The sequence below is a fragment of the Mastigoproctus giganteus genome, chromosome 7, assembly GCF_048544385.1.
Source record: "Mastigoproctus giganteus isolate SK-2022 chromosome 7, ASM4854438v1, whole genome shotgun sequence".
Classification (NCBI taxonomy): Eukaryota; Metazoa; Arthropoda; class Arachnida; order Uropygi; family Thelyphonidae; genus Mastigoproctus; species Mastigoproctus giganteus.
Genome location: NC_143581.1, coordinates 85,435,533 through 85,461,761, shown reverse-complemented (window position 1 = coordinate 85,461,761; position 26,229 = coordinate 85,435,533). Strand labels below are relative to the sequence as shown.

Here is a 26,229-nt window from a genome sequence, read left to right as displayed (position 1 = left end):
TTCTGAAAATGTTAAATAGAAGGATGATAAGTGGTTGCTTTAGTTTTTTTTTTTTTTTTTTTTTTAGGATTATTAGCAACTAAGGCCATATTGCTCCGAGGGTATGCGGTTGTCATTCCCTGACCTTTCCGCATCCTCCGTATTTGGTGGTCACAGGCTCGAACCCCCGGTCTAATCAAGAAGCATGTGCTACGCACTGCTGCTCCATCCCACCTGGCTACTGAGGTGCCAAAAGATAAGTAGTGTGGAGGAAAATGTAAGAGGACAGTGGTTTCAGAAGGGTATGCAATAGGTGTGATAAAAATGTTGATAGAAAGACATCTGGAAGTGAACAAAGATGTCTTTTGGCTGGTTAAGGTAAGCTAAATGCTGATTGTATTTTTACTCTTTCGCAGATGAACCACACAAGAGGTAAGAGATTTTGGTTTCAGAATTGGCATTCAGGGGTGTACATTAAGTGCAGTAATCAATTGTCGGAATAAAACTTCCATGCAGTGTTATGGAAATGGTAGTTTGAATGAATTTGAGGAAGGTCTGGACAAATTATTGGAAGGAATGGGCAAATGATTATTTATTAATTTTTATTTTATTTATTTTTTGCTGATGATGTGTATACTTTGCATCATGTTGCCGATAATAATTCGAATACTAAAATTTGTAAGGATGCAGCAGTTTACAGTCATTAACACATAATAATGTTCAAAGATATTGATATTGATGCAATGGTAACATTTTGTAGTTAGCTGTTATATTATTTTCCTAAGTATCCCTTTACTTATCTGTTACAGCCTAACTTAATAACATATATCTGAAATGCTTGTTTTTTGTGCTTTAAAATTCTGTAATTAGTGTTTTAATATCTTACCCTACCTTGTTGATTTGTAGTTATATATTATGTGCAAACCAGGGTGGAGGAAGTTTGATTTACCAGCAAAACAATAAAGGAGGCTAGACAATGTTTGCCTAGCCTGTTTTAAATTATTTTTTATTTTGAATTTTGTAACAGAAAAGTGAATAAGGCAAATTTGGATATTTTTTTTTTTTTTTTTTAATATATCCTTAGCAGTCTTTTTTTGTGAGGGAAAGGGAGGTGGCTAATGGTATCACTTACCCTCCCTTCCTCCCACAAAATGTATTTTATTCTCCAACCCTTCAGTACACTGTCTGCCCTTTTTTCTAATTCAAGTTGTTTACCTCTCTTTTTTTTTTCTTTTTTTTTTTCTTTTTTTTTAATATAAAGTAGCAGGAGATAGCAATGTATGGGTGGGGGCTGAACTTTGGAATTTGTTTACCTTCAGATTTTAATTTTTTTTATTATTGGGAAAACGAATTTGATAGTCAGAGCAGTTTTTATATATATCTAAAATATTTATAAAATGCATATTTTTATTTTTTCAAAGTGTCTAATATGCATAATAATTTGGAGAATATTAAAGTACTCAATTTGTATATGCTTTTATTCTGAAATTGATAACAGCCACAGGTCAAGGTCTAAACTTCATAGATGGTGTAATAGCAAAACTGTGTTTTGGATAATGATTTGAAAGGTTTTTTTGTGAAATCATTGTTTGTGTTTTTTTTTGTTTTTTTTTGCCATTTTTAGTTAGTACATTATTAAATATTTAGTATTTTTGTTGCAGTCAGAGGATTCTATGTCTTCATTGAAAACAATGGCTCAACAAGCAGTATTGAATGCTGGGTTAGAAAGTCATATTCATCTCTCGCCTCAGATCATCCCTGCTGAGAAAGGTATGTTTTTTTATTGTCAAACATTATTATGACTCAAACTTGAACAGATTTACTTACATGTAATATTAAAATTGTTCAGTAGGATCTAAAATTGATTTGATGAGTTGACATGATTTGATTTTTGGTGGTGATTTTATTTGTTCAAATCATATTTGTATATTCTTACTTTCATAAGTTCATTTTTCAAAACTAATAAAAAAATAAATCTTACTGTTCCCTCCAAGTTGCAGAGATAGTCATACATGAACTGAGTTATTCATTCAGTCAAGAGACAAATTAACAGAAGCATATTCAAGGTTCTATTATTAGTTTTCTGTAATCTTAATGATAATATTAGTTTGTTTGATTTTCTTTTAGTGGATATTGTAAAGGAAATTGCTGATAATAAAACTTTTGTAGGTTCCTTTCCTGATAGTTAGTCCACTAGGAATTATGATTTTTGTTTCTAGGAAATAAACTCATACACCGACCATTGAACAAAATTTACTGTAACTAAAATTTTTACAAATAGTATAAAAATATAACATAAAACAAATTATTTACAATAAACTAATGATTGTACATTACGGAATACCAAAAACTGTAATAAAAGATCGTTTACAATAAAATAAGCTAAAATATAAAATTAAAAGCGCTAAAAACCTGGAGCTTTCGAGAGCGTCAGCTCTCTTCAACAGTAATATAACTTTCTGCAACATCTCCTTAAATAGCAGGTTCACGGTACTTCCACACGTGGTATTTCTCCACGTGGTTCAATCGGCACATGGTCAGAACCGGAAGCGGAAATGTCTCGAGTACGTGGCAAAGAAAATCGTTCATCCAAATTTAATACAATTGTTTCAAAAATAGGATGAATACGCATGCCTCTATTCATGGTATTCTTACTGGATGAACCAATCCGTAAACCCTCGAGCCATTTACGCTCCCAGTATCCGTGTGCATGATCCAAAATAATAGCGTCCTCCGGGGAGATTTGATGCTGCTTCTCCCAAAAATGTTCGGCCACGGCAGACTTACTGTAATCAGCGGTTCTTATGGCATTTAAATGTTCCCCCAGGCGATCCCTGAGCCATCGTTTTGTTTCCCCCACATAACACTCCCCACAATCCGGGCATTCTATTCTATAAATAACTCCACTACTGAGATCTTTTGGTATATGGTCTTTGACCTCAGACACAGCTGTGCACAGCCTCCGCCCATCCAAAAACGACAGAGTACCGTACTCTGTCGTTTTTGGATGTATTGGTCTCTAGGGTGGGTTATAGGCTTAAGACATCAGTTTTTAAAAAACCCATGTGTAGAGGTCAATACACCCACTATAATTCAGCACAAGCTGGACAATACAAAAATAGTGTAGCAAAAGCTTTATTTGACAGAGTAAGATCACACTGTACCACTTCTGAGGATAAAGAGAAAGAAATTAATCGTGTCACGGCAGAACTTAGAAAGTGTGGATACCCCCAGAGGATCCTGGATAGATATAGTAGAGGGGTGTCCGAGCGTAGGGAGTCGTTCGTCCCGGTAGCCACCGCATACATCCCCTACTATCCTGGCCTTACTGAGCATCTGGCAAGAATTTTACGGGGTTATAAGACACGCTGTGTACAGCTTCCTGGGCGGAGGCTGTGCACAGCTGTGTCTCAGGTCAAAGACCGTATACCAAAAGATCTCAGTAGTGGAGTTATTTATAGAATAGAATGCCCGGATTGTGGGGAGTGTTATGTGGGGGAAACAAAACGACGGCTTAGGGATCGCCTTGGGGAACATTTAAATGCTATAAAAACCACTGATTACAGTAAGTCTGCCGTGGCCGAACATTTTTGGGACAAGCAGCATCAAATCTCCCCGGAGGACGCTATTATTTTGGATCATGCACACGGATACTGGGAGCGTAAGTGGCTCGAGGGTTTACGGATTGGTTCATCCAGTAAGAATACCATGAATAGAGATAGAGGCATGTGTATTCATCCTATTTTTTAAACAATTGTATTAAATTCGGATGAACGATTTTCTTTGCCACGTACCCGAGACATTTCCGGTTCTGACCATGTGCCGATTGAACCACATGGAGAAATACCACGTGTGGAAGTACTGTGAACCTGCTATTTAAGGAGATGTTGCAGAAAGTTATATTACTGTTGAAGAAGAGAGCTGACGCTTTCGAAAACTCCAGGTTTTTAGCGCTTTTAATTTTATATTTTAGCTTATTTTATTGTAAACGATCTTTTATTACAGTTTTTAGTATTCCGTAATGTACATCATTAGTTTATTGTAAATAATTTGTTTTATATTATATTTTTATGCTATTTGTAAAAATTTTAGTTACAGTAAATTTTGTTCAATGGTCAGTGTATGAGTTTATTTCCTAGATATGAGTTTTCCCAACCTCAGAGGCCTTTTTCAGGATATGATTTTTGTTGTTCCTTTAATTTGTAAAGTAGAGTCAAAAAGTTTGAACATAATCTGTGATGTGCTATGTAGGCCTTTCTAGAGTTATGTAATGTTGTCCAAGAGTGTTCCCATTCAGTGACAGCAATTTGACATGATGAAGCAAATTTATGGTGATGAATATAACCTAAGGATGTTGATGTCAGTATATCTTAAGGTGATGTGAATATAGCCTTTTTGATTGTAGACAGGCTACAGTTCATGATGTGTACATCTTTGCTTGCATTCAAAAGTTTATCAGGCTTGATTAGAAACCCAGACCTGCTCACCAAAGTTATTGCCTTATACAATAGGCAATTTGAAACATCATTCCTCATATGTGATATCTACATCCTCTTTATGAAGACAGAACTTTTGAAACATTGTTGAAGTGACAGTCATTCACAGTTTGGAAGGAAAATGACAGTTAAAGTACATTGTTGGTAAAGCTAAGATTCTGAATATTAAATATATTATCAAACATAAAACAGTTGATAACGCTACTCTGCATCTCGAAAAAAAAATTCACTGGTGTTTCGAATCATTTTCTGATGCTGATTTCAAAAATGACTTTCATCGTTTGTTTCCATCACATTAGATTTCTTAAAAAATCATGAAAGAAAACTTGATTTTTCACAAATTTTATTAATTTTGGCAGAATTTTTGCACTGAAATTATAACATAATGCTACTTTTATCAGACATGTATTTATATTTAAATACACGTTGAAAACGTGTATTTAAATATAATACACAGTTAAATATAATACAGTTAAAAAGGGCACTGTGATAAAAAGCCAACTAAACACTTGCCTCTCATCTTAAATACTGATCTATGATAGGTCAAATTTTCCTTTCTTTGATTTCCTTGAACATCCTACTTTACGGTCCCTCTTCAGCATCTAGCAATAATTAGCTGTCAGTTGACATTCCGCCTACCCTGGTACCTCATCTCTGTGTCAATGGCCTGGTGAACCTCTCACCCTATTCTTCACTAACGTTTCCTAGATTTCCTGGGGAATTAGTCGATGTAGGAGTGTAAAAAATGTACTTTGACACTCATGTTGCAGCCCAGAATCTTGAAGTTTGCCAATATATTTTCAGCTATATCCTGTAGCTATAGCTTTTCAGTTATATTAAGAAGTTCTCAACAGCAGACCTAAAGCTAATCCATGCCTGTTTTTCTCTTTTATTCATAGTTCCCCTCAAAATCTCGGTCCCACAAAAATACCTTGTTTTAGCTTTTCTTGGATGATTCATGGGAATTTAGTGTAAAGATAGTTGAATCAGGGACCTTCATGAAGCTTTCACAAAGTGTTTCATCAAACCCAGTTTTACGTGCAAAGATCGAAGGAAGACAGGTATTGGGGTCAGCCAGTGGTTTATGAATTAGGTTCTTTGATCAAGGCAAAAAGCTGCTCCTTTTTGGCCAGACCATGACATTCCAGTGCTTACTCCTTGCCCAACTCTCCTAGTCACACAAAAAGTAAGGCATTTTTGCTGTCCAAGTATCTCTTAATAGTTGCCTGCAAGTTCAAGGTTAATCCCAAGAAGTCTGTTGGGATCCCTTTCTTTAAACCATAACAAAAACCTCTGTACACAACAAACAAATCCAAGGGCATCACACCTGCAATCACTTACAATGCTACGGTTGAAACTGTTCTACACACTCTTAATATACGTAGGAGCAAAGTTCGTTGAACTGATGTTGATTTCTGTTGTACTTGATGTCTGTTGATCCTCCTGTAAAACCATGCAGCTGATGCATAGGTAACCACAGGGAAGAAGACTTTGGTATAATACAAATGCAGTGTTCTCCTTAAAAGCCCCCCCCACACACCTGTATGAAATACAGGTGGGGGGGCTTTTAAGGAGAACACTGCAATATATTCTCATAACCGCTGCAGAAAAACTCTTAACTTTTCAGTTAAAGATGTTACATGGGAAAAGAAGACGTTTCTATCAACTTCCAAACCAAGCACTTTAGTTTCAGTTGGATTCGAACATTGTTTATCTCAACTGCAGGTGGTCTATTTCAATCCAAATTAGTCTTGAAAATCATCCTCTTGGTGTCTTAATATTACTGATCTTTAATTTATTTACTTCAGCCCAATTAGTAAGATTGGTCAATACTGCATTTGCTCGTGTTTCTAATATCTCCTGAGAGTAGTATGAGCATCAGCATACAGCATTACTCTTGTATGCTTGAACTTTCTAGAGATCCACTCATGAAGGACAAGATTCCACACTTGAGGGCCCAATATAGATCCCTGAGGGCATCCGTGATAAACCTTCCTTTGCACAGAACTAAATTTAGATTTCACCATAACCGAATGATCAGATAAATAACTCTTAAAAGACGATAAAGCTGAATTGGACTCCCACCATAAAAAGTCAAAGGTACCCTCAAAGTCAATGATAATAGCTAAAACATATCTGCTAGTGTTATCTTCATTGTTATGAATAAGGTCCACAAAAGCATCCTCAGCTGATCTACCATGGATGAATCCATACAGGTACTGGATTCGGAGATGGGTCTAGTCTAATATTTAATTTAAACGAAGTGACATCATTCTTTTTAACAGCTTTCAAAAATTGAGTAATAATGGAATTGATCTAAATGATCTAGGCTCAATGACAGCTTTATTCAGATTTGGAATAAATTTTACTAATGCATTTTTCTAACACTTGGAAAAAATTCTTCCTTGAAGACATCTGTAGAATAATCCATAGCTAAAGTTTTACCATATGAACAATGAATATATTCTCAATCTGGTCTATTCCGGGGCATTATTAACATTTATATTCTCTATAACTGAGAATAATTCAATACTAGTAAAGATCAAAGTTTTAGCTTCAACATTGTACATTAAATTCGCTCCACACACATTTCTATGCTTGACCAGGTCTAGTGTAGGATCATCCTCAGGTAAAAGATTATCCAATATTGCATTTACTGTCTCACTCCAAGATGATTTCAATTGAGTTCACTACCATAGTTCTAAGAATTTCTGGAATAATCACCTTATTCCTCTAAATTTTATACAAATAACCCCACGGGTTCAATTTCCGGAGCTTCAAACAAATTCCATCCATATATCTTGTATGGCAATCTCCTTTATTTATCACTTCTTAAGAGACCTGTATTCCAAATAATACCTCTCAAGCTCCAACAGAGACAGATGTCTGTTTCTCTGATACTTATGTCCTGACAGTTCAGAAGACCACCAAGGACAAGTTCTTGCATTAACACATTTTTTCTTAGCTGCTTTATAGGAAGGTCCCAGAATTGCAATTTGAATCCTATTAACAAGTTCAGTGGCATTCATGAAAAATGGTAAAAGACTCTCACTCAGAAAATCAAGATTAAGAGAAAGGTCAAAAATCCAGTCAGTATTTTGAATAGAAAAATGAATCAACTCAGGCTGTGTAGGTTGTGCAGAACTTGGAATACCGTCTGTCATATCAAACAAAATAGCATGATAGCTTATCGTCCAGGAAGTGTTCACACTCCAACTAGAAATAGAGTTAGAAAAATTTAACTTTGTCAAAGTAACATCGGTGTTTGACTCACCTGAGTAACTAGAGTAAGTGAAAGGTAATTGCGGTTTGTTTAATACTAAAGATTATAGCTAATAAGGAAATCTTATACAGGAATTTTTCCAGCAGGGATAAGGAGGTGATTATTCCATTGTATAAGGCGATGGTCAGGCCACACCTAGAGTACTGTATACAGGTCTGGAGGCCTCATTTCAAGAAGGATGTAGAGCTGCTGGAACGAGTACAGAGAAGGGCAACAAGATTAGTGAATGGAACAAAGGGGTGCTCTTACGAAGAAAGGCTTAAGTTTTGCAAATTACAGTGTCTGGAGACTAGGCACCAGCGAGGTGATCTGATAGAGGTGTATAAAGCCTTGAATGGTTTAAGCATGCTCAATGCTGATGGGATTCTTCCTCTAGCTCAGAATAATCACCTGAGAGGGCATAAATTCAAATTGAGGAAAGACAGATGTAGGATAGACGTGCGGAAATTTGCCTTTAGCCAGCGGGTGGTTGGTTGGTGGAACAGACTTCCATCCCTTGTGGTGGAGGTTGATAGCCTAAATAAGTTTAAGGCTCAGCTGGACAGGTATTTTGAACGAACAGAGGGGTGAAGTGGAAGTGGTTTTTTTTTTTTTTTTTTTTTTTGGCTGATGCTGCATAAGCTTGCTTTCTTGCATCAAATGCCTCTACTAATGCTAATGCTAATCTTCCAAAAGCCGTTCATTCATATTAGATTGGTTGCTAAACCAAAAATTTAATTTGGTATTAACATCGGAACAAATAACATTTACTGAACCAATAAATTTTAAGATGTTCTCCAGATAATTCATGGAATCTTCGAAATCTTCAGAAGGACAATATAGCTACAGCAAGAAACAGTTATATGCAATACTAGTATCATGTACAAAACTTGCAAACCTGTTACACATTCCATTTATCACAGTTTTCTCCAGGTGATTATTAAAAACCACAACACAACTTTTCAGATCACATTTTGATGGCTGAATCACTCTACTATTTATAGGAAATCCCACGATCTTGGAAAGAACTGCAGTTCCGCATTAAAAGGTTCTTGAATAGCAACAATATCAATACTGTTGTGTTCAGCTGAAAGTCTAATCTCATCTGCCACAGTTCTAAATCTCTGACCATTTATTTGCACTAATTTAAGGGTATGCCTGGAACCTAACTGTGAGCCAGAGATTTGTACTACCTCATTATCCTCTGTACAATGTTCAAAATTCTCCTCAGAAAATAAATTTACATTATATACAATTGAGTGAGATTCACTATCCTTCCACAGTCCTTAACCTTCCTTTTTCTAAAGCTCTCAAATACTCACGACAATTACTGTCTCTCACAGAGAATGCCAATCCCACTTTCTTCTTTTACAATATAGCTTCTTCCTTATAAGGATGTACAGTGACCACATGATGGAGACTCATGAGTACAAAACTGCATAGTGTGACCATAACCAAGACATAAAAAGCAATGTATAACTATGTAAAACATCTGCATTTATTAGAACTCCAAGTCATACACAGTAATACCCTGAAGTTATGCGATAGGTGGGTCCAACGAAAATCGCTTAAGTCGAATTCGCATAAGTCGGGGTACAACTTTGCATATAAATACATATAAATTTTGTTTAATTGGGACCAAGGACTAAGAAGAAAAATATTAATAAAATTGCAGTTCTTTATACATATTAATACAAAATATGTATTAAAAAAATAAATGACTTACGTAAAAAAGTTATGTCGATGGCTTCATAAAATCTAACAAATTCGTCTGACAACACAGAGGCTTCTTTTTTTCACGCAGAATTTCTTCGTAGCAAGCTAATAATTTTTTTATTCCTTGCTTTGTAGCTATAACGCGTTCTTCATTGTAGTCTATGTTTTCTAAAATTTTTAAGCCCTTTTCAATTGAGCTGAGACCTTCTGTCAAGTTTGCAATTGTCATGTGCTTTTCGCCGTTGCCTCATTTAGGCCTGTAGCACGTGCAATATCACATGGTCTTTCATTTCGCTCAAAGCGTTTCACAATTTCATATTTTTTCTCTGTTGACAGAGGCGGAGTGGCCATAAGCCTTACCGGGGAAACCCCGGTGGGTCTGTGTGATTTTGGCCATAAACCATAGTATGAGGCCGCTATAAATTTTCCTGGGTAAGAATTTTTGACCCAGTCTGCCTCTGTTTATCGATAATTGCTTTTCTTTTTCTATCTGAATCTGCAGTGTCTTCACCAGGACGCTTCCTTTTCATTTTTAGGGAATAAAGCACAATTACAAAACGAGGAGGCACGCTTGATACGCATAAACAAACCTTCTGTCAAGTTTGCAATTGTCATGTGCTTTTCGCCGTTGCCTCATTTAGGCCTGTAGCACGTGCAATATCACATGGTCTTTCATTTCGCTCAAAGCGTTTCACAATTTCATATTTTTTCTCTGTTGACAGAGGCGGAGTGGCCATAAGCCTTACCGGGGAAACCCCGGTGGGTCTGTGTGATTTTGGCCATAAACCATAGTATGAGGCCGCTATAAATTTTCCTGGGTAAGAATTTTTGACCCAGTCTGCCTCTGTTTATCGATAATTGCTTTTCTTTTTCTATCTGAATCTGCAGTGTCTTCACCAGGACGCTTCCTTTTCATTTTTAGGGAATAAAGCACAATTACAAAACGAGGAGGCACGCTTGATACGCATAAACAAAGCTGCGCGCATGTAGCAACTGAATAAACAACACCATAAAGGCAGAGATACACTATTAACACCTCACATTTCTAGGGGTTACTACCATAAAACAATAAAAATCCAGTTGCGTTTCTGCTAGTGGAATCTGTTATAAACTGGTAGTAAACTCGATCTAATTGCATTTGCGATTATACCGATAGCTGGAATTGTGTTGGTTTTTACGTTATTATGGTGAAACTGTGTTTCCCCTTCACTGATATAAAAAACATAAAAGCAGCAAAGTTGAATTTTGTTCATCTTTCGCTCTCATTCTCCGCCGTCGCACCGTATATCGATAACATATGAAAAACGACCTTGAAGATAGTGGGCGGCAGCGTTGCCAAACGAAAAAATCAGGAACCGCGTAACTCTGAGTTTGCGTAAGTCGGGGTATTACTGTACTACATATGGGAAACAGCAACCCCAGAGCAACGTATCAACTCTGTGGTACTACCTGACAGTGGTAGAGAATGAAAGGGACCTGGGGGTGGTTGTGCAGGCAGATATGAAGTTCTCTGAGCAGTGCAGACAGGCTGCAAGAGTAGCTCATGGTGTATTGTCAAATATATATAGGAATTTTTCTAGCAGGGATAAGGAGGTGATTATTCCCTTGTATAAGGCAATGGTCAGACCACACCTAGAGTACTGTATACAGGTCTGGAGGCCTCATTTCAAGAAGGATGTAGAGATGCTGGAACGAGTACAGAGAAGGGCAACAAGATTAGTGAATGGAACAAAGGGGTACTCTTACGAAGAAAGACTTAAGTTTTGCGAATTACAGTGTCTGGAGACTAGACATCAGCGAGGTGATCTGATAGAGGTGTGCAAAGCCTTGAATGGTTTGAGCATGCTCAATGCTGATGGGATTCTTCCTCTTGCTCAGAATAAATCACCTGAGAGGGCATAAATTCAAATTGAGGAAAGACAGATGTAGGATAGATGTGCGGAAATTTGCCTTTAGCCAGCGGGTGGTTGGTAGGTGGAACAGACTTCCATCCCTTGTCGTGGAAGTCGATAGCCTAAATAAGTTTAAGGCTCGGCTGGACTTTCGAACGAACAGAGGGGTGAAGTGGAAGTGGTTATTTTTTATTTATTTATTTTACTTTAATTTTTTTGGCTGATGCTGCATAAGCTTGCTTTCTTGCATTAAATGCCTCTACTAATGCTAACTCCCATCCCCAATGTCTGTTTGGTGACTTCAATGGCCACCATCCATTATGGGGGTCACTTGCAGTAGACAGAAGAGGCAAACATTGAAACTTTCTTAAATAATAACAACCTTACTATACTAAATTCTGGATCTCCCACCTATATTCGCCTACTAACAGGATCTACTTCCACGATAGATTTATCAGTCAGTCTTTCCAAATATTTCATGGTCAGTAATAAACAATCCTTTAAACGGTGATCACTTTTCAATCATTTGCTCATTACAAACCTGGATAACTCCACCTCTTAATCAACATTCCACCTGTTGTTGTTGAAGTTTAACAAGGCAAACTGCTACTCCACCCAGGTCCAGTTAGACAGCAGTTACATAGAACAACAACCTATTGACAATGTAACTACCTACATTACCAATCAAATCCTAACTGCTGCTAAAGATTCCATTCCAAAATCACAACCTCACAAGCCCCCACCGAAATAACTGCTGGAATACAGATTGCTCTGATGCCAAATTTGAGAAGAATCATGCCTGGAACACCTTTTGCAAGAGTTCCACCACCAATAATCTTATAGAGTATAAAAGAATTAAAGCAAAAGCAAGAAAAATTAGGTGGAAAGCTAAATGAGACTCCTGGATCGCATTTGTCCCAACTGTTAACAAAATACTGACTCAAGGCATATCTGGAGAAGAATACAAGTTCTAAATGGAAAGTTTTTTCGGCCATCTTCTCCAGTACTCCACTGGAATAAGAAAGATCCCTCTGATCCTAAAGAAATGGCCAATGCATTAGCAGAATCATTCTGCTAATGCATTGGCAGAATCATTCAGCTAATGCTGAACTCAACGAATCTTTAAATAAATCTTCAAATAGTGCTACCAGCCCAGGCAGCATTCATTACATCATGCTTAAACAACTATTTGAACTCTACCATGCACTCTACTCATTTTTTTTATAATCGAATCTTCTCAGAAGATACCCTCTTTCCTGGTGCCATTCCTTTATAATACTAAAACCAGTCAAAGATCCCTCCTTGATTAAAAATTATAGACCAATATCCCTTACAAGCTGCATGAGGAAAATTCTTGAGAGAATGGGCTTACATGGATCTTAGAATCAGAGAATCTTTTATCAGACCAACCATATGGCTTCCATAACAACAGATCCACTCTTGATATACTCGTTAAAGTTGAATCCAATATTCATGATGCCTTTGTCATGAATCAACATCGAGGGATGGTTAACTTAGATATTGAAAAGGCATTTGATATCACCTGGTGACATGGTATTGTTATTTACCTTTTCCATCCGGGGCTAAGGGGTCATCTCCCTGTGATAATCCAGAATTTTCTCCATCTGCACTCTTTTCAAGTTTGCTATCAAAACACATTGTCCACATCTCATATTCAGGAAGAAAGAGTTCGACATGGATCCATACTCAGTGCAATCTTATTTGCAATTCCAGTTAACAACATGACACGGGACATCCCCAAAACTGTTGAGGCTTACATGTATGTGGATGACGTGACCATCTCCTGTCAGTTGCAAAGCATGAACACTATAGAGCGTTAACTCCAGCTTGCCATAAACAAAATCGAATTCTGAACCTCACATAATGGATATCGACTAGCAGAGCTGAAATCTGCTACCACTCACTTTTGTAAGCGATGTGCCCTCCACTCTGATCCTAAACTACAGCTAAACAACACTCCGATACTACTGGTTAATAGCATCAGATTCCTAGGCCTGATATTACACAGCAAGTTAAATTTCCAAGCATATATCACTCATCTACGAACTGATTGCTTAAAACAGTTAAGCATACTTCAGTCAGTCTCGTCCATATCATGGGGAACTGATAGGTACCCATTACTACACCTTTACAATTCATGATTTTCCATCATTTACAATTACAGCTTTGTTACCAGTTGAATGGGTCTCCTGTGTATGGCTCAGCTAGGAGAAGCACATTAGAACAGCTAAACGTCATCCAGAATGGTGCTCTGAGGATAGCCACGGGAGCTTTCAGGACTTCTCAAGTCCAAAGCCCTTATATGCGCATGACCTCCCATTATATCCCATTACATCACATCAGCGCATGACTTCCCTTTATATTTTAGAAGGAAAATATTGCTGTCTCAGTATGCTGCTAAGATATCTCCCATCACATCCTAGTTTTGAGTACCTGTATAACATCCGTTGGGATTCCTTTTATGATAGCAAGCCAAATGAAAATCGACCTGCAGCCCTTAGGCTTAAAGAAATTCTTCAAACTTGGAATACTAACATAAGTAACATCTCTCAGGACACAGCTCTCCCAATACCACCCTGTTTATATAGTCCTGCATCTCATGATGACCATTTTTGCCAATGGGGTAAGGATGTTTTACTTTCCTCCAACATCAAACAGCTGCCTGCAGCTCATCAATCAATTCTAATGCTTGTACAATAGACAGGACGGATCAAAAACTAACAACACGGTAGGTGCTGCAGCAGTTTTTCCATCATTTACAGTTACAGCTTCGTTACCAGCTGAATGCAGTATCTTCCTTGCTGAACTGCATGCCATAAAGCTGGCACTTGAACAGATTATTGACCCTTCCATTTCCAATGCTCTAATCTATACTGATTCCTTCAGTGCAGTTTCTACGATAAAAGGAAGTTTCTCTTCCTTCCATTCAATACTGAAAACCGTTTGCTACCAGTTACTCGCTTGCAGCGAGTCCAGTCAATCAGTAACATTTTGTTGGATTCCAGGTCATTCAGGAACTCCTGGAAATGAGAGTGACGACCTTGCAGCTAAGCAATGTCTTCCCACATTCTCACAACAACAAGAGATTCCTTATATGGATTATAAGCCTATAATTCGCAAGGCATGTTACCATAACTGGTCACAGATCTGGCAAAGTAATGCTAACAACAAACTTTACCAAAAAAAACACGATCTAAAATTGTGGCCCTCTGGATTCAGACAAAACAGACGAGAAGAAGTGAAATTGGCAAGATTGAGAATTGGCCACACTTGTCTTACACACCTCATTTTATTATTGGGAGAAAATCCACCTCAGTGCACATCCTGCCACACTCAACTCACAGTCCATCATTTTCTTGTAGACTGTCCTCTTCGCTCATCCATCCGCTTCAGCACCTTCCAATCACTCTACAGATCGAATGATCTGTAGAGTGATTGGAAGGTGATTAAGACTGTCCCATTTCCTAGGAAATCATGCCAACATAGGAGTTCTCTAAGGAATTAGAGAATAGGGTTTTTGCGAGATTGGAGTTCCCTATGCGTAAGTGGAAACGATTTGTTGATGACACATTCACTATTGTAAGGAAGGGGAGAGAGGAAGATGTGGTCTCGTTTCTCAATGGTTTCTCCCCCTTTATAAAATTCACCTCGGAGGTAGAAATAGATGGTACCCTCCCATTTCTGGACATAATGGTATATAGGGAAGACCCCAGACTTAGAACCAAGGTTTATAGAAAACCAATGTGTAGGGGGACTTCTCAAGTCCAAAGCCCAGTACACACATTATAGGACGGCACAGACTGCCCAGCATATAAACGGTGTGGCCAGAGCACTTTTGGGTAGGGTGAGGGCACATTGCAGCAACCCTGAGGAGGGGGAGAAGGAAATTAGGCAAATTATGACGGATCTTATGAGGTGCGGTTACCCCCAGAGGGTCATTGATAAATACAATAGAGAGGAAGAGCCCAATCGGGTAGTTCCACCTGTACCGCTTACACAGCGTATGTTCCCGGATAGTAGGGAACATACACTGTACCGCTTACCACAGTATATGTTCCCTACTATCCGGGCCTGTCAGATTGGATCGCAAGGATGCTTCGCGATTTTCAGACACAATGTGTGCAGCTCCCGGGCCATAGGTTGCACACAGTAGTGTCACAGGTCAAAGACCCCATTACTAGGGATTGTAGTAGTGGGGTCGTATATGAGATCACATGCCCGGATTGTGGGGAATGTTACGTGGGGGAGACAGGACAGCGTCTTAAGGACCATCTGGGGGAACATTCAAGAGCGATACGGACCGCAGAGCTCAATAAAACCGCCATTGCCCAGCACTATTGGGAAAAACAACACCAGATCTCCCCCTACAATGCTGTCATACTTGACCAGGCACAGATTCTGGGACTGCAAGTGGCTGGAAAGTCTGTGGATTGGATCCTCTGGCAACAATAGCATGAACAGAGACAAGGGAGTTAGGCTTCACCCCCTTTTTGAGGCGGTGGTTTTTGCCAGAGATAAACGTTTTAATTTTCCACGTCCCCAGACCACTTCCGATTCTGGTACAAGTGAAAGGAATACAGAGTATGCGCCTATCATCCACGTGTGCCGTGAACCTGGTATTTAAGGATGTGTCACTTAAATTTCACTATTGCTGAGGAAGGAGGCAGACACCTCCGAAAGCTTCAATAGTGTTTTTATCGCTTTTAAATTTATATTTTAATGCATTTTAACTTATTTACTTATTTTATTTTATCTTTGTTAGCATTAGCATTAGTAGAGGCATTTGATGCAAGAAAGCAAGCTTATGCAGCATCAGCCAAAAAAAAAAAAAAAAAAAAAACCCACTTCCACTTCACCCCTCTGTTCGTTCAAAATACCCGTCCAGCTGAGCCTTAAACTTATTTAGGCTATCAACCTCCACCACAAGGGATGGAAGTCTGTTCCACCAACCAACCACCCGCTGGCTAAAGGCAAATTTCCGCACGTCTATCCTACATCTGTCTTTCCTCAATTTTAATTTATGCCCTCTCAGGTGATTTTTCTGAGCTAGAGGAATAATCCCATCAGCATTGAGCATGCTTAAACCATTCAAAGCTTTATACACCTCTATCAGATCACCTCGCTGGTGCCTAGTCTCCAGACACTGTAATTTGCAAAACTTAAGCCTTTCTTCGTAAGAGCACCCCTTTGTTCCATTCACTAATCTTGTTGCCCTTCCCTGTACTCGTTCCAGCAGCTCTACATCCTTCTTGAAATGAGGCCTCCAGACCTGTATACAGTACTCTAGGTGTGGCCTGACCATTGCCTTATACAATGGAATAATCACCTCCTTATCCCTGCTGGAAAAATTCCTGTATATCATTGACAATACTCCATGAGCTACTCTTGCAGCCCGTCTGCACTGTCAGAGAACTTCATATCTGCCTGCACAACCACCCCCAAGTCCCTTTCATTCTCTACCACTGTCAGTGTAGTACCACAGAGTTGATACGTTGCCCTGGGGTTGCTGTTTCCCATGTGTAGTACTTTACATTTGTCAATGTTAAACTTCATTTGCCACCTCTCAGCCCATCTGCTCAACCTTTCCAGATCCTGTTGCAGCAGCATAGTGTCAGTAGTGTCCTTGACAACCCTACCAACCTTTATATCATCTGCAAACTTGGACATTAGGGTTGATATACCATCATCAATCTCATTTATAAATACAGAAAACAATAATGGATCCAACACTGAGCCCTGAGGGACTCCACTAATAACATTAGTCCACGATGAGCAGTGTCCATTGATTACCACTCTCTGTCTTCTCCCCCTCAACCACCCCTTTATCCATAGCAGCAATTTGCCTCCAATGTCACACTGCTCCAATTTGTGTAGCAGTCTTCCATGTGCAACAGTATCAAAAGCCTTTCTAAGATCCAAGTATATAATATCAAAGTTATTCCCTGCATCCAGTTGTTTTGTGACTGCATCATAGTATCCAATCAAGTTGGTCAGGCAAGACTTCCCCTTAACAAAACCATGCTGTGTCTGAGCTATAACTGAAGTCTTGTCTAAATGATCCTGCAGTGCTTCTTTAACCAGTGCCTCCATTAATTTTCCTGGAACAGAAGTTAAGCTCACAGGTCTATAATTACTTGTGTCAGCCTTTGATCCTCCTTTGTGAATTGGGGTCACATTTGCACATTTCCAGTCTATGGGGACCTCCCCTGAGTCCAAGGAAGCTCTCATAATTATGGCTAAGGGTTTGCTTACTTCCTTTGCTGCCTCCTTTAATATAACTGGATAGATCCCATCCACCCCGGGTGCCTTTCTTGTGTTTATCTTCAACAGTTTCTCCTCCACTTTACTCCCAGTTATTTCAAGATTCTGTAGCTTACTGCTAGAGTTGAATACACCTCTGGCATTCCCCTCGCTGAATAACTCATGTGTGAATGTCGATGCAAAATATTCATTTAGTTTGTTAGCTACCTGAGCAGGATCATCAACAGTTGACCCATCAATATCAAGTGGACCAATCTGATTCATCCCCTTCCTTCTAGAGTTTACATAAGTAAAGAACTCTTTGCTGTTTTTCTTTGCATCCCTTGCCAAAGATTTCTCGTAATCTGCCTTCGCCTGCCTAACCTCCTTTGTAACTTGGTTACAGATCAACTTGTATCTATCATAGGCTTCTGTGTCATGTGTTATTTGTAAGTATCCCATGCATTTTTCTTCTCTGCCATATGCCTCATTAGTTCATCTGACATCCATTTTGGCCTAAACCTTGAACAATATTTCTTAGTTGGTATGTAAAGCCTAGTAGCTTCGAAGATAAGTTCTTTGAATGCTTCCCATTTTGAATTTGCTGTTGGTAACATCATCAGTTGGTCCCACTGTACAGAACCTAAATACTGTCTCAGTCCATCGTAGTCGCCTTTACGGAAGCAATAACCCTTCCCTTTACCCCTAATATGGTAGTTACCTCTTTGAGTAAATCCCACTTCAGCACACTGTGATCACTGCCACCTAGTGGTTCATTTATCTGCAGATTCTTAATGCATGAAGAATCACTGCTGATAATCAAATCAAGAGTATTACTCCCTCTAGTTGCCTCCCGAACATGCTGATGGAGAAAACAATCATCCAATAAATCCACAAAAGCCCTGCTAGTGTGTGAGTAACCGGCCCCCAAATTCCAGTCAGTATCTGGGAAATTAAAATCTCCCATTATAGGACTCTCTGATTTACTGGCCCACTCTATTTCCCTGTACAGTTCCTTATTATACTCATCAGAGTCATTAGGCCTATAGCACACTCCTACTCTCAGTTTTGATCTCCCTATGCTTATGTCACACCAAACTGACTCGACACTGCCCTGTCCATCGATGTCGACTGGCTTCACTTCCTTGGACTTTGTGTTTCTTAACTAATAGCATAACCCCTCCCCCTTCCTATCCTGTCTATCCTTTCTGTAGACGTTGTACTCCCCAAATTGCAGTTCTGCATCCCTTATATCTGTGTGACACCACGTCTCTGATATCCCAACAATATCTGCCTTTGATGTTTTGAGCAATACCTCAAATTCATCAAATTTATTTACTAAACTCCTAGCATTGGTGTACACGCAAGTATACCTGCACCTGTTTCTATTCTTAGCCACCCTAACACAACCCATGTGTTTACTTGTACCGCAATGGCTCCCAGCAGTCTCTGAAATACCATGCATCTTGTTTTTCAGGCTTCTGCTCATTCTAATAGAAGCAGTGCAAGAATCTCTTTCACCTCTGCCAGTGGCTACTGTCAATCTATTGGTCTTTGTCTCCCCCCAAGCTAGCAGTTTTCCGACCCACCTAACACTGCCTCGATAGCATCAGCAAATATTCTTGCACCCTTTCTCTTTAAGTGTATCCCATCCCTGTAGAAGCAATCTCTCCTGTTAACAAGTACAGTCCAGGCTGAAAAAAATTCTACCCCTTGAGCCTTGCACAATCTTTCCAGGGCCGAATTGATCGACAAGGCTCTCATCATATACTCCCTCCTATCGTGTCTGGGCAGAATTGCAGACACTTTCAAATTCAACCCTAATTCTCGGCTTTTGTTCAACAGTTACCTGTACTTGTTAAGTAATTCTGCCGGTCTCCTACTCTTAATATTATTAGTGCCAATGTGTACAACTATATCACCTTTTGTGCCCTTAAAAGATGATATTCGCTCTACAACGTCATCAACCTTTGCCCCTGGCAGACATACCCTGGTCCTGTTCCACCTATCTTTTTTACAAAGCATGTTCCCCGTTTCCCTGACAATAGTCACCAGTTCCTTCTACTAGTTCCTTCGGGACCAGCGCGTTCTGTCTCTGTGTCACGCGATGCCCAAGTGCAAGCTCTGGCGTTGATGTGGGCAGCCGAGAGCTTGATGGGCCCCTCAATTTAGTTTCTTCGAGGGCATCCACACTGTCCTTCAAGCTCTCATGTAGGCCCACAAGAACGCCGAGTTGTTGCCTGATATTGATACACTCCTTGCATTGCGCACACACAAAGACATCCTCCTTGGCAGTATCATGTCCCGTACCCGATTGCTCTGCAAACATCAAGCAAACAGTGCATTTTATAAGGCTGTGAGTCAGAGGACAACTGCCCCCCTCAGTTCTGCTCTGAGCCACAGCACTTCCATTAGCTTGTTGTAAATTAGTTTTTTGTAAATAATCATATTTTTGTAAATATTTTACAGTCGTTTGTATCATTTTATTTTATTTTACTATTAAATCAGTTATAAATGGTTGGTGTATCTGTTTAAATTTGTGGTATGAATAATCCCAACCTTAGAGGCCTTATTGCAGATATATGCATCAATAGAATTCAACACACAGGTCTCATAAATTAAATACACTATGAACAGACACAATTCGGCCATAGTAACCCTTGTGTCACTAAACATCCTTCCAACAACAACACCTCGCAGGTGCCTAGTCTCCAGATGCTGCAACTTTCAGAATTTAAGCCTCTCCTTGTAAGGAACCCCTTTGTTCCTCTCACCAATCGTGTCCTCTGTACTCATTCTAGCAACTCTACATCCTTCCGAAAATGAGGCCTCCAGACCTGTATGAAATACTCAAGGTGTGCCCTGACCATTGCCTTATACAAAGGTATAAACACCTCCTTGTCTCTGCTAGCAAAATTCCTATATACCATTGACAAAACTCCATGACCTGCTCTGGCAGACCAAGTGTATGATATGAAATCCAAGTGTATGATATCAAAATTATTTTTTGCATCCAATTCCTTTGTGACCACATCATAGTATTGCACTGCACTGCTCACAGCACTTCATATCCAACTGCACAATTACCCCCAGGTCTTTTTCATTCTCCATCTCCCTGAGTGTAGTACTACACGGTTGGTACACTTCTCTTGGGTTACTGCTACGCATATGTAGTACTTTGCATTTGTCAATATTAAACTTCAGTTGCCACTTCTCAGACCATCTGCCTAACTTTTCTAGATCCTGTTGCAGTAGCATACTGTCTTTACTATCATTAACAACCCTGCCAATCTTTGTATTATCTGCAAACTTGGACATTAAGCCTGATATACTTTCATCGATATCATTAATAAATACACAAAACAACAATGGGCCCAGCACTGAACCCTGATTACTCCACTAATAACATTAGTCCACGTAGAGCTGTGTCCATTTATTACCACTCTCTGCCATCTCCCACTCAACCATCCCTTTATCCATTGCAGCAACTTGCTCTTAATGCCATACCGCTCCAATTTGTACGACAGTCTTCCATGTGCAACAGTATCAAAGCCTTCCTGAAATCCAAGTGTATGATATCAAAATTATTTTTTGCATCCAATTCCTTTGTGACCACATCGTAGTATCCAATCAAATTGGTCAGACAAGACTTCCCCTTAACAAACCCGTGTTGTGTCTGAGCTATTACTGCAGTCTTGTCCGGGTGATCCTGCATCACTTCTTTTACTAGTGACTCCATTATTTTCCCCGGAATAAAAGTTAAACTAACAGATCTATAATAATTTGCATCACCCTTTGAATTGGGAATGCATTTGCACATCTCCAGTCCATGGGGACATCCCCTCAATTCAAGTATTCTCTCATAATTGTTTGCTTACTTGCTCATAATTGTTTGCTAAGGGTTTGCTTACTTCCCTCCTGCCTCCTTCAATATTACTGGATAGATTGCATATGCCCCAGGTGCCTTTTTTATGTTTAACTTCAACAATTTCTCCTCCACTTTAATCTCCATTATTACAAAATCATTTAGCTCTCTGTTAAAGTTTAGAAAGCTTCTGTGCTTCCCTTCCTTACAGAATTCCTCATGTGTGAATTGTAGATGCAAAATACTCATTCAGTTTGTCAGCTATCTGAGCAGGATCATTAACAGGCAAACCACCAACATCAAGTGCATCAATCTAATTCATCCCCTTCCTTCTAGAGTTTACATAAGTAAAGAAGTCTTTGTTGTTTTTCTTTGCATCCTTTGCCAAGGAGTTCTCGTAATCAGCCTTTGCTTGCCTAACCGCCTTTGTGAATTGATTACAGACTAGCTTATGTCTGCCATAGGTTTCTGTGTCACCTTATAATTTATATGCATCCGACGCATTTTTCTTCTCTGCCACTTGTTCCCTCTCTGCAGAATTCTCTCTCTCTCTTTGTCTTACACCAAAGAACTCCTCTATGCCCTTGGACTATATGCTTAAGGATACTCAGATAGAACTCTTGCTGTCCACTACTGTATTCTGCTCTATCCTGAAATTTTATGACAATTCCATCACAGCACCTAAGATTGCAATGGATGCAACCTAATTTGATAAGCGTGGCATGAGCAAAACCAGTAACTAACCATGACTAATACCCTTCTTTCATGTGTGGGACTATGAAAATCTGGCTTATCACCATCTCTGCTAACCAAGTTCCTTTCCCATCCTGAATTTAAAAAAATAATAATAAATAAATATATAAAAACCTGCAATCTTACCAGGAAGTAATCTGTATATCCCAAAAGAAAATACTTGAAAAAATTAGTAATAATAACAACAACATGTAATCCCTACCCCTAACCCTACTCCTGGCTGTTGTACTGTACCCCCAACTAGACAGAATTAAATGAAATTTCCACCTGCTGAGACAACTTTTCTATTGAAATCCTTTCTTTCTTATTGAATTTTATATAATTTTTATTTTATTATTTTTAAATTAATTTCTATTTTTATTTTATTTATTTTTTGTTTTCACTGGGCACTCACTGCAGCCCTATAGTAATGATGGGTAGAAAATTGGCTCATGTCATCACAGCAAGCAGAAGAATCAGGAAGCTACTTGCTAAGCAGCCTGATATGCAACCATACAACACGACATACACGGCATAAAACCAACACTTCACAACATACATAGCTGGCTTTTCTAAGATGCTCAATAGAGAAACAGCAAGTGGGGTTTGAGGGACTCCTTTGAAACCACTGTAACAATTTGTATTCTTTTGTAGTTGAAAATAATTGTAAAATGTTATTAAATATATTTTTTGTGAATAAAGGCAGTTTTTTTTTTTTTTTTTTTTTTTTTTTTCAATTTAATTTTTTTCTTGTGTACAGGAATGGAACTGCATTATTTCATATAAACTGGCTTGTGCAGATTTATACTGCATGGTGTTTTTACAACATAATCCCTGCACAAATTGAGGGATGACTGCTGGCTATTTAAACTATCATATTTGTTGATTCATCCTAAATCCTTTATGGTATTACAAGTGCCAAAAGTTTAGTCTCTCATAGACAGCATGTCAAGGGAATCCAGGTTGCTCGTGTTGTGGACCAGAAGATCATATCTTAAAGAGTCTGTGCTGCATCATCTCCTAATTGCCCAAATTGTGAAAATGACCATCTTGCAGGCTCTAAAGCATGTGAACTTTGGAACCTTGAAAAGAAAATACAGAAATATAATGTTGAATGTGAAGTAATGTGTCAAGAAGCAAGAAAATTAATTTTACTAGTTAACCAGAAAACACTTATGCTATTGCCACTAAAACTGTTCAATCTGTAGCAATCCAAAGAGGTGCTTCGGTTCCACTGAATACATTTCTAGCTGAGTGGGCCCGGTCTCACCTGTCAGCTCTGGCATAAGAACAAAATTCATTTGTCCAAGTGAGTAATATCTCTATTTTCATTCTGCATAGTGATCTTCATCTCAAACTATGTCTAATCAAAAAGGTCTGAACTTGCTGAGAAGAAGCAAACATCATGTATGGATGCAGATAACACAAGTACAGAACCATTTCTAGAGATCCATGCAGAAGAACATGTGGATACTGGACATCCTATCTTTCCAAGAAAAGAAAAATCAAAGTTACTGTCATAAGTCGCTAATGCTAATAAGCAAATTTCCACTTAAAGACCAAACTTCTTCCTTTGAAGCCAAATAATGCAGCATATCTTGTAGTGGAATTCTAGAGGTATATGGTTGCAACAAAGACAAATTATATGATCTGATTAATTGTTATTATCCTGCGGCAATTTGCCTTCAAAAAACAGACTTCATCCCTCACATATCTGCTATGGTTAAGAATTGTACTTTGCATAGATGAGTTAGAAATTCTGTATCCTCCGCTCATGGGGTTGTAGCCATTCTGGTGAGTAACAGTATTTTCCCTGGACATATTCTCCCGAAACTGTAACATCACGAATTGCCATTGGAATTACCATAAACCTTGTCTCAGTGTATCTTTCACCAAATCTGGCAATTAACTTTTAAAGAACTTGATGCACTTACTTTTCAATTACTGACTCCTTTCTGCACTGGGAAAGTTTAATAGTCATCATATATGGGAATCTTTCCACGTGAATAACAGAGGACAATTAATTGAAGACATTAGATTAACACAGCCTTGAACTGTTAAATACTGGCATTCGCACCTACATTCATTTTCTTACAGGAACTGCATTGGCTATTGCACTTTCCATCTCTTCCCCCACTTTCTATCCATCTGTAGACATAATGAACTATGAGTGGTCAATGCTTAACAATCTGCACAATAACAACCATTTCCCAATCAAGTGTAAAATTCAAACAACTTATGCTATGGATATTTTCTAAGGCAGACTGGAGTATCTATTCCTCTTGTCTCCCTCTTTCGATGACCATATGATCCAGTCTGATTTGAGGGACATGGCAACAGAACATATTACAAGCAAGTTTTTAGTTGCAGCCATCACTGCTATATTGTAATCTTTCCAAGTTCCAGAGGGGAGACAATCATCATTTGTGGAACGATGAATGCAAAAATGCAAAACTTGAAAAGAATAGAGTATGGAACCTGTGTTGCAGGTGCCTTACCACCTCCAGCCTCATCAGGTATAAGAAACTCAAAGCAAAAGCCCACCAAATCAGACACAAGGCAAAGAAACACTCTTTGATTCAATTTTCTTCCACCAAAACAAAAGAGATTATCACCAGGTTTATTTGGGAAAAAATTCACCAACTTAATAGAAAATGTACTCCTATTTCATCTCTCATTCTATATTGGAAAGTATAGGAGCCAACCATCTCCATAAAGGAATGCCTTAGCCGAAGACTTTTCCAAATTTTCTGCAATAGCGTCATATGATCCTCTATTCCATCAAATCAAATACATAGCAGAAAAGTATAGAATAAATTTTGTAACCGGACACTGTCTTTCTTATAAACAACTTTTCACAATATCTGAATTTAAAAAATCCAAAACATTTAATTAAAATAAATTTTAAAATAATAAAAACATTTGATTAAAATAAAACATTTAATTCTACTGCTGGTGCAAGTGGGACATACCAGCTCATGATAAAACACCAAAATGAAACTGCATTATGCTTGCTATTATCTTTTTGTAATAAAATATTTTGTGACAAATATTATCCTCTTTCCTGGTGCTATTCAATTATATTAGCTATTTCCAAACCAGAAAAGACCAGTCACTTCTGAATAATTACCAGCTGATTTCTCTTCATAGTCACTTAAGTTAGATCTTAGAAAAAATGGTACAACATAAATTGCTTATGTGGACCCTTGACTCCAAAACAGTAATGAACTAAAATCAACGTGGCTTTCAGGAAGAAAAAAAAAAAAAAAAACCCTTCCTCTCTAGACCTAAAGGTGAAACTGAAGCAAACATTTGTACTGCATTCATTAGAAATGAGCAGTTAGTCATGGTGGGTCTGGTCAGAGAAAAAAGCATTAAACACCAAGTGGAGATATGGCGTTCTCCCAAGATCTGCACCCGCTAGGGTTGCGGCTTAATCACTCCTTCCTAATCCACATTTTCCTTCATTATAGAGCCTTCAAGTTTGCTATCTAAATGTATTTTCTCAGACATTCAATAAGAAAGTGTCCCCCAAGGGATCAATATTGAGCCACATTGCAATCAAAATAATCAACATGAGCAAAATGTTCCCAGTGCTGCAAAAACGCATTTAAATGCTGACAGTCTAGCTGTTTCCCTATCATTCATATAATACAAGCGCTATTGAAAGATTACTTTAAGTCTCGGTAAACAAAATATAACTGTATATCAAATAATGGATATTGTCTTTCTGAGAAAAATACTTCTGTTATCCACTTTGGGAAAAATGTTCTCACCACTCTGAACCAAATTATGGTTTAAAAATCATATTATTCCACTTTTTAAGGGTCCATTTTCTTGATTTGTTAGTTGACTGTAAACTAAGCTTCACAGACTAATGTACTTCTGACCTTCATGTTTGAAAAACTAAATAGCCTCAGAGCTGCTTCTGCCATGATGTGAGGTATGTAGAATATACTTATATGTGAGGTTTGTAGAATATATCAAGGTATTCTTTGCTACATTTATATCATATGGTAATCAGGT

At 38.5% G+C, this 26,229-nt stretch overlaps 1 protein-coding gene across 3 annotated transcripts in view; it reads left to right on the top strand.

The window, feature by feature from the left end:
• LOC150083041 (CCR4-NOT transcription complex subunit 3-like) overlaps window positions 1-26,229 on the top strand; it is a 592,625-nt gene that overhangs the window by 391,979 nt on the left and 174,417 nt on the right. For all 3 annotated transcript variants that reach the window (XM_090377751.1, XM_090377752.1, XM_090377750.1), the window contains exon 12: window positions 1,641-1,749. In XM_090377751.1, the coding sequence (XP_090233877.1) occupies window positions 1,641-1,749 (109 nt within the window). The remainder of the gene's footprint in view (window positions 1-1,640; window positions 1,750-26,229) is intronic.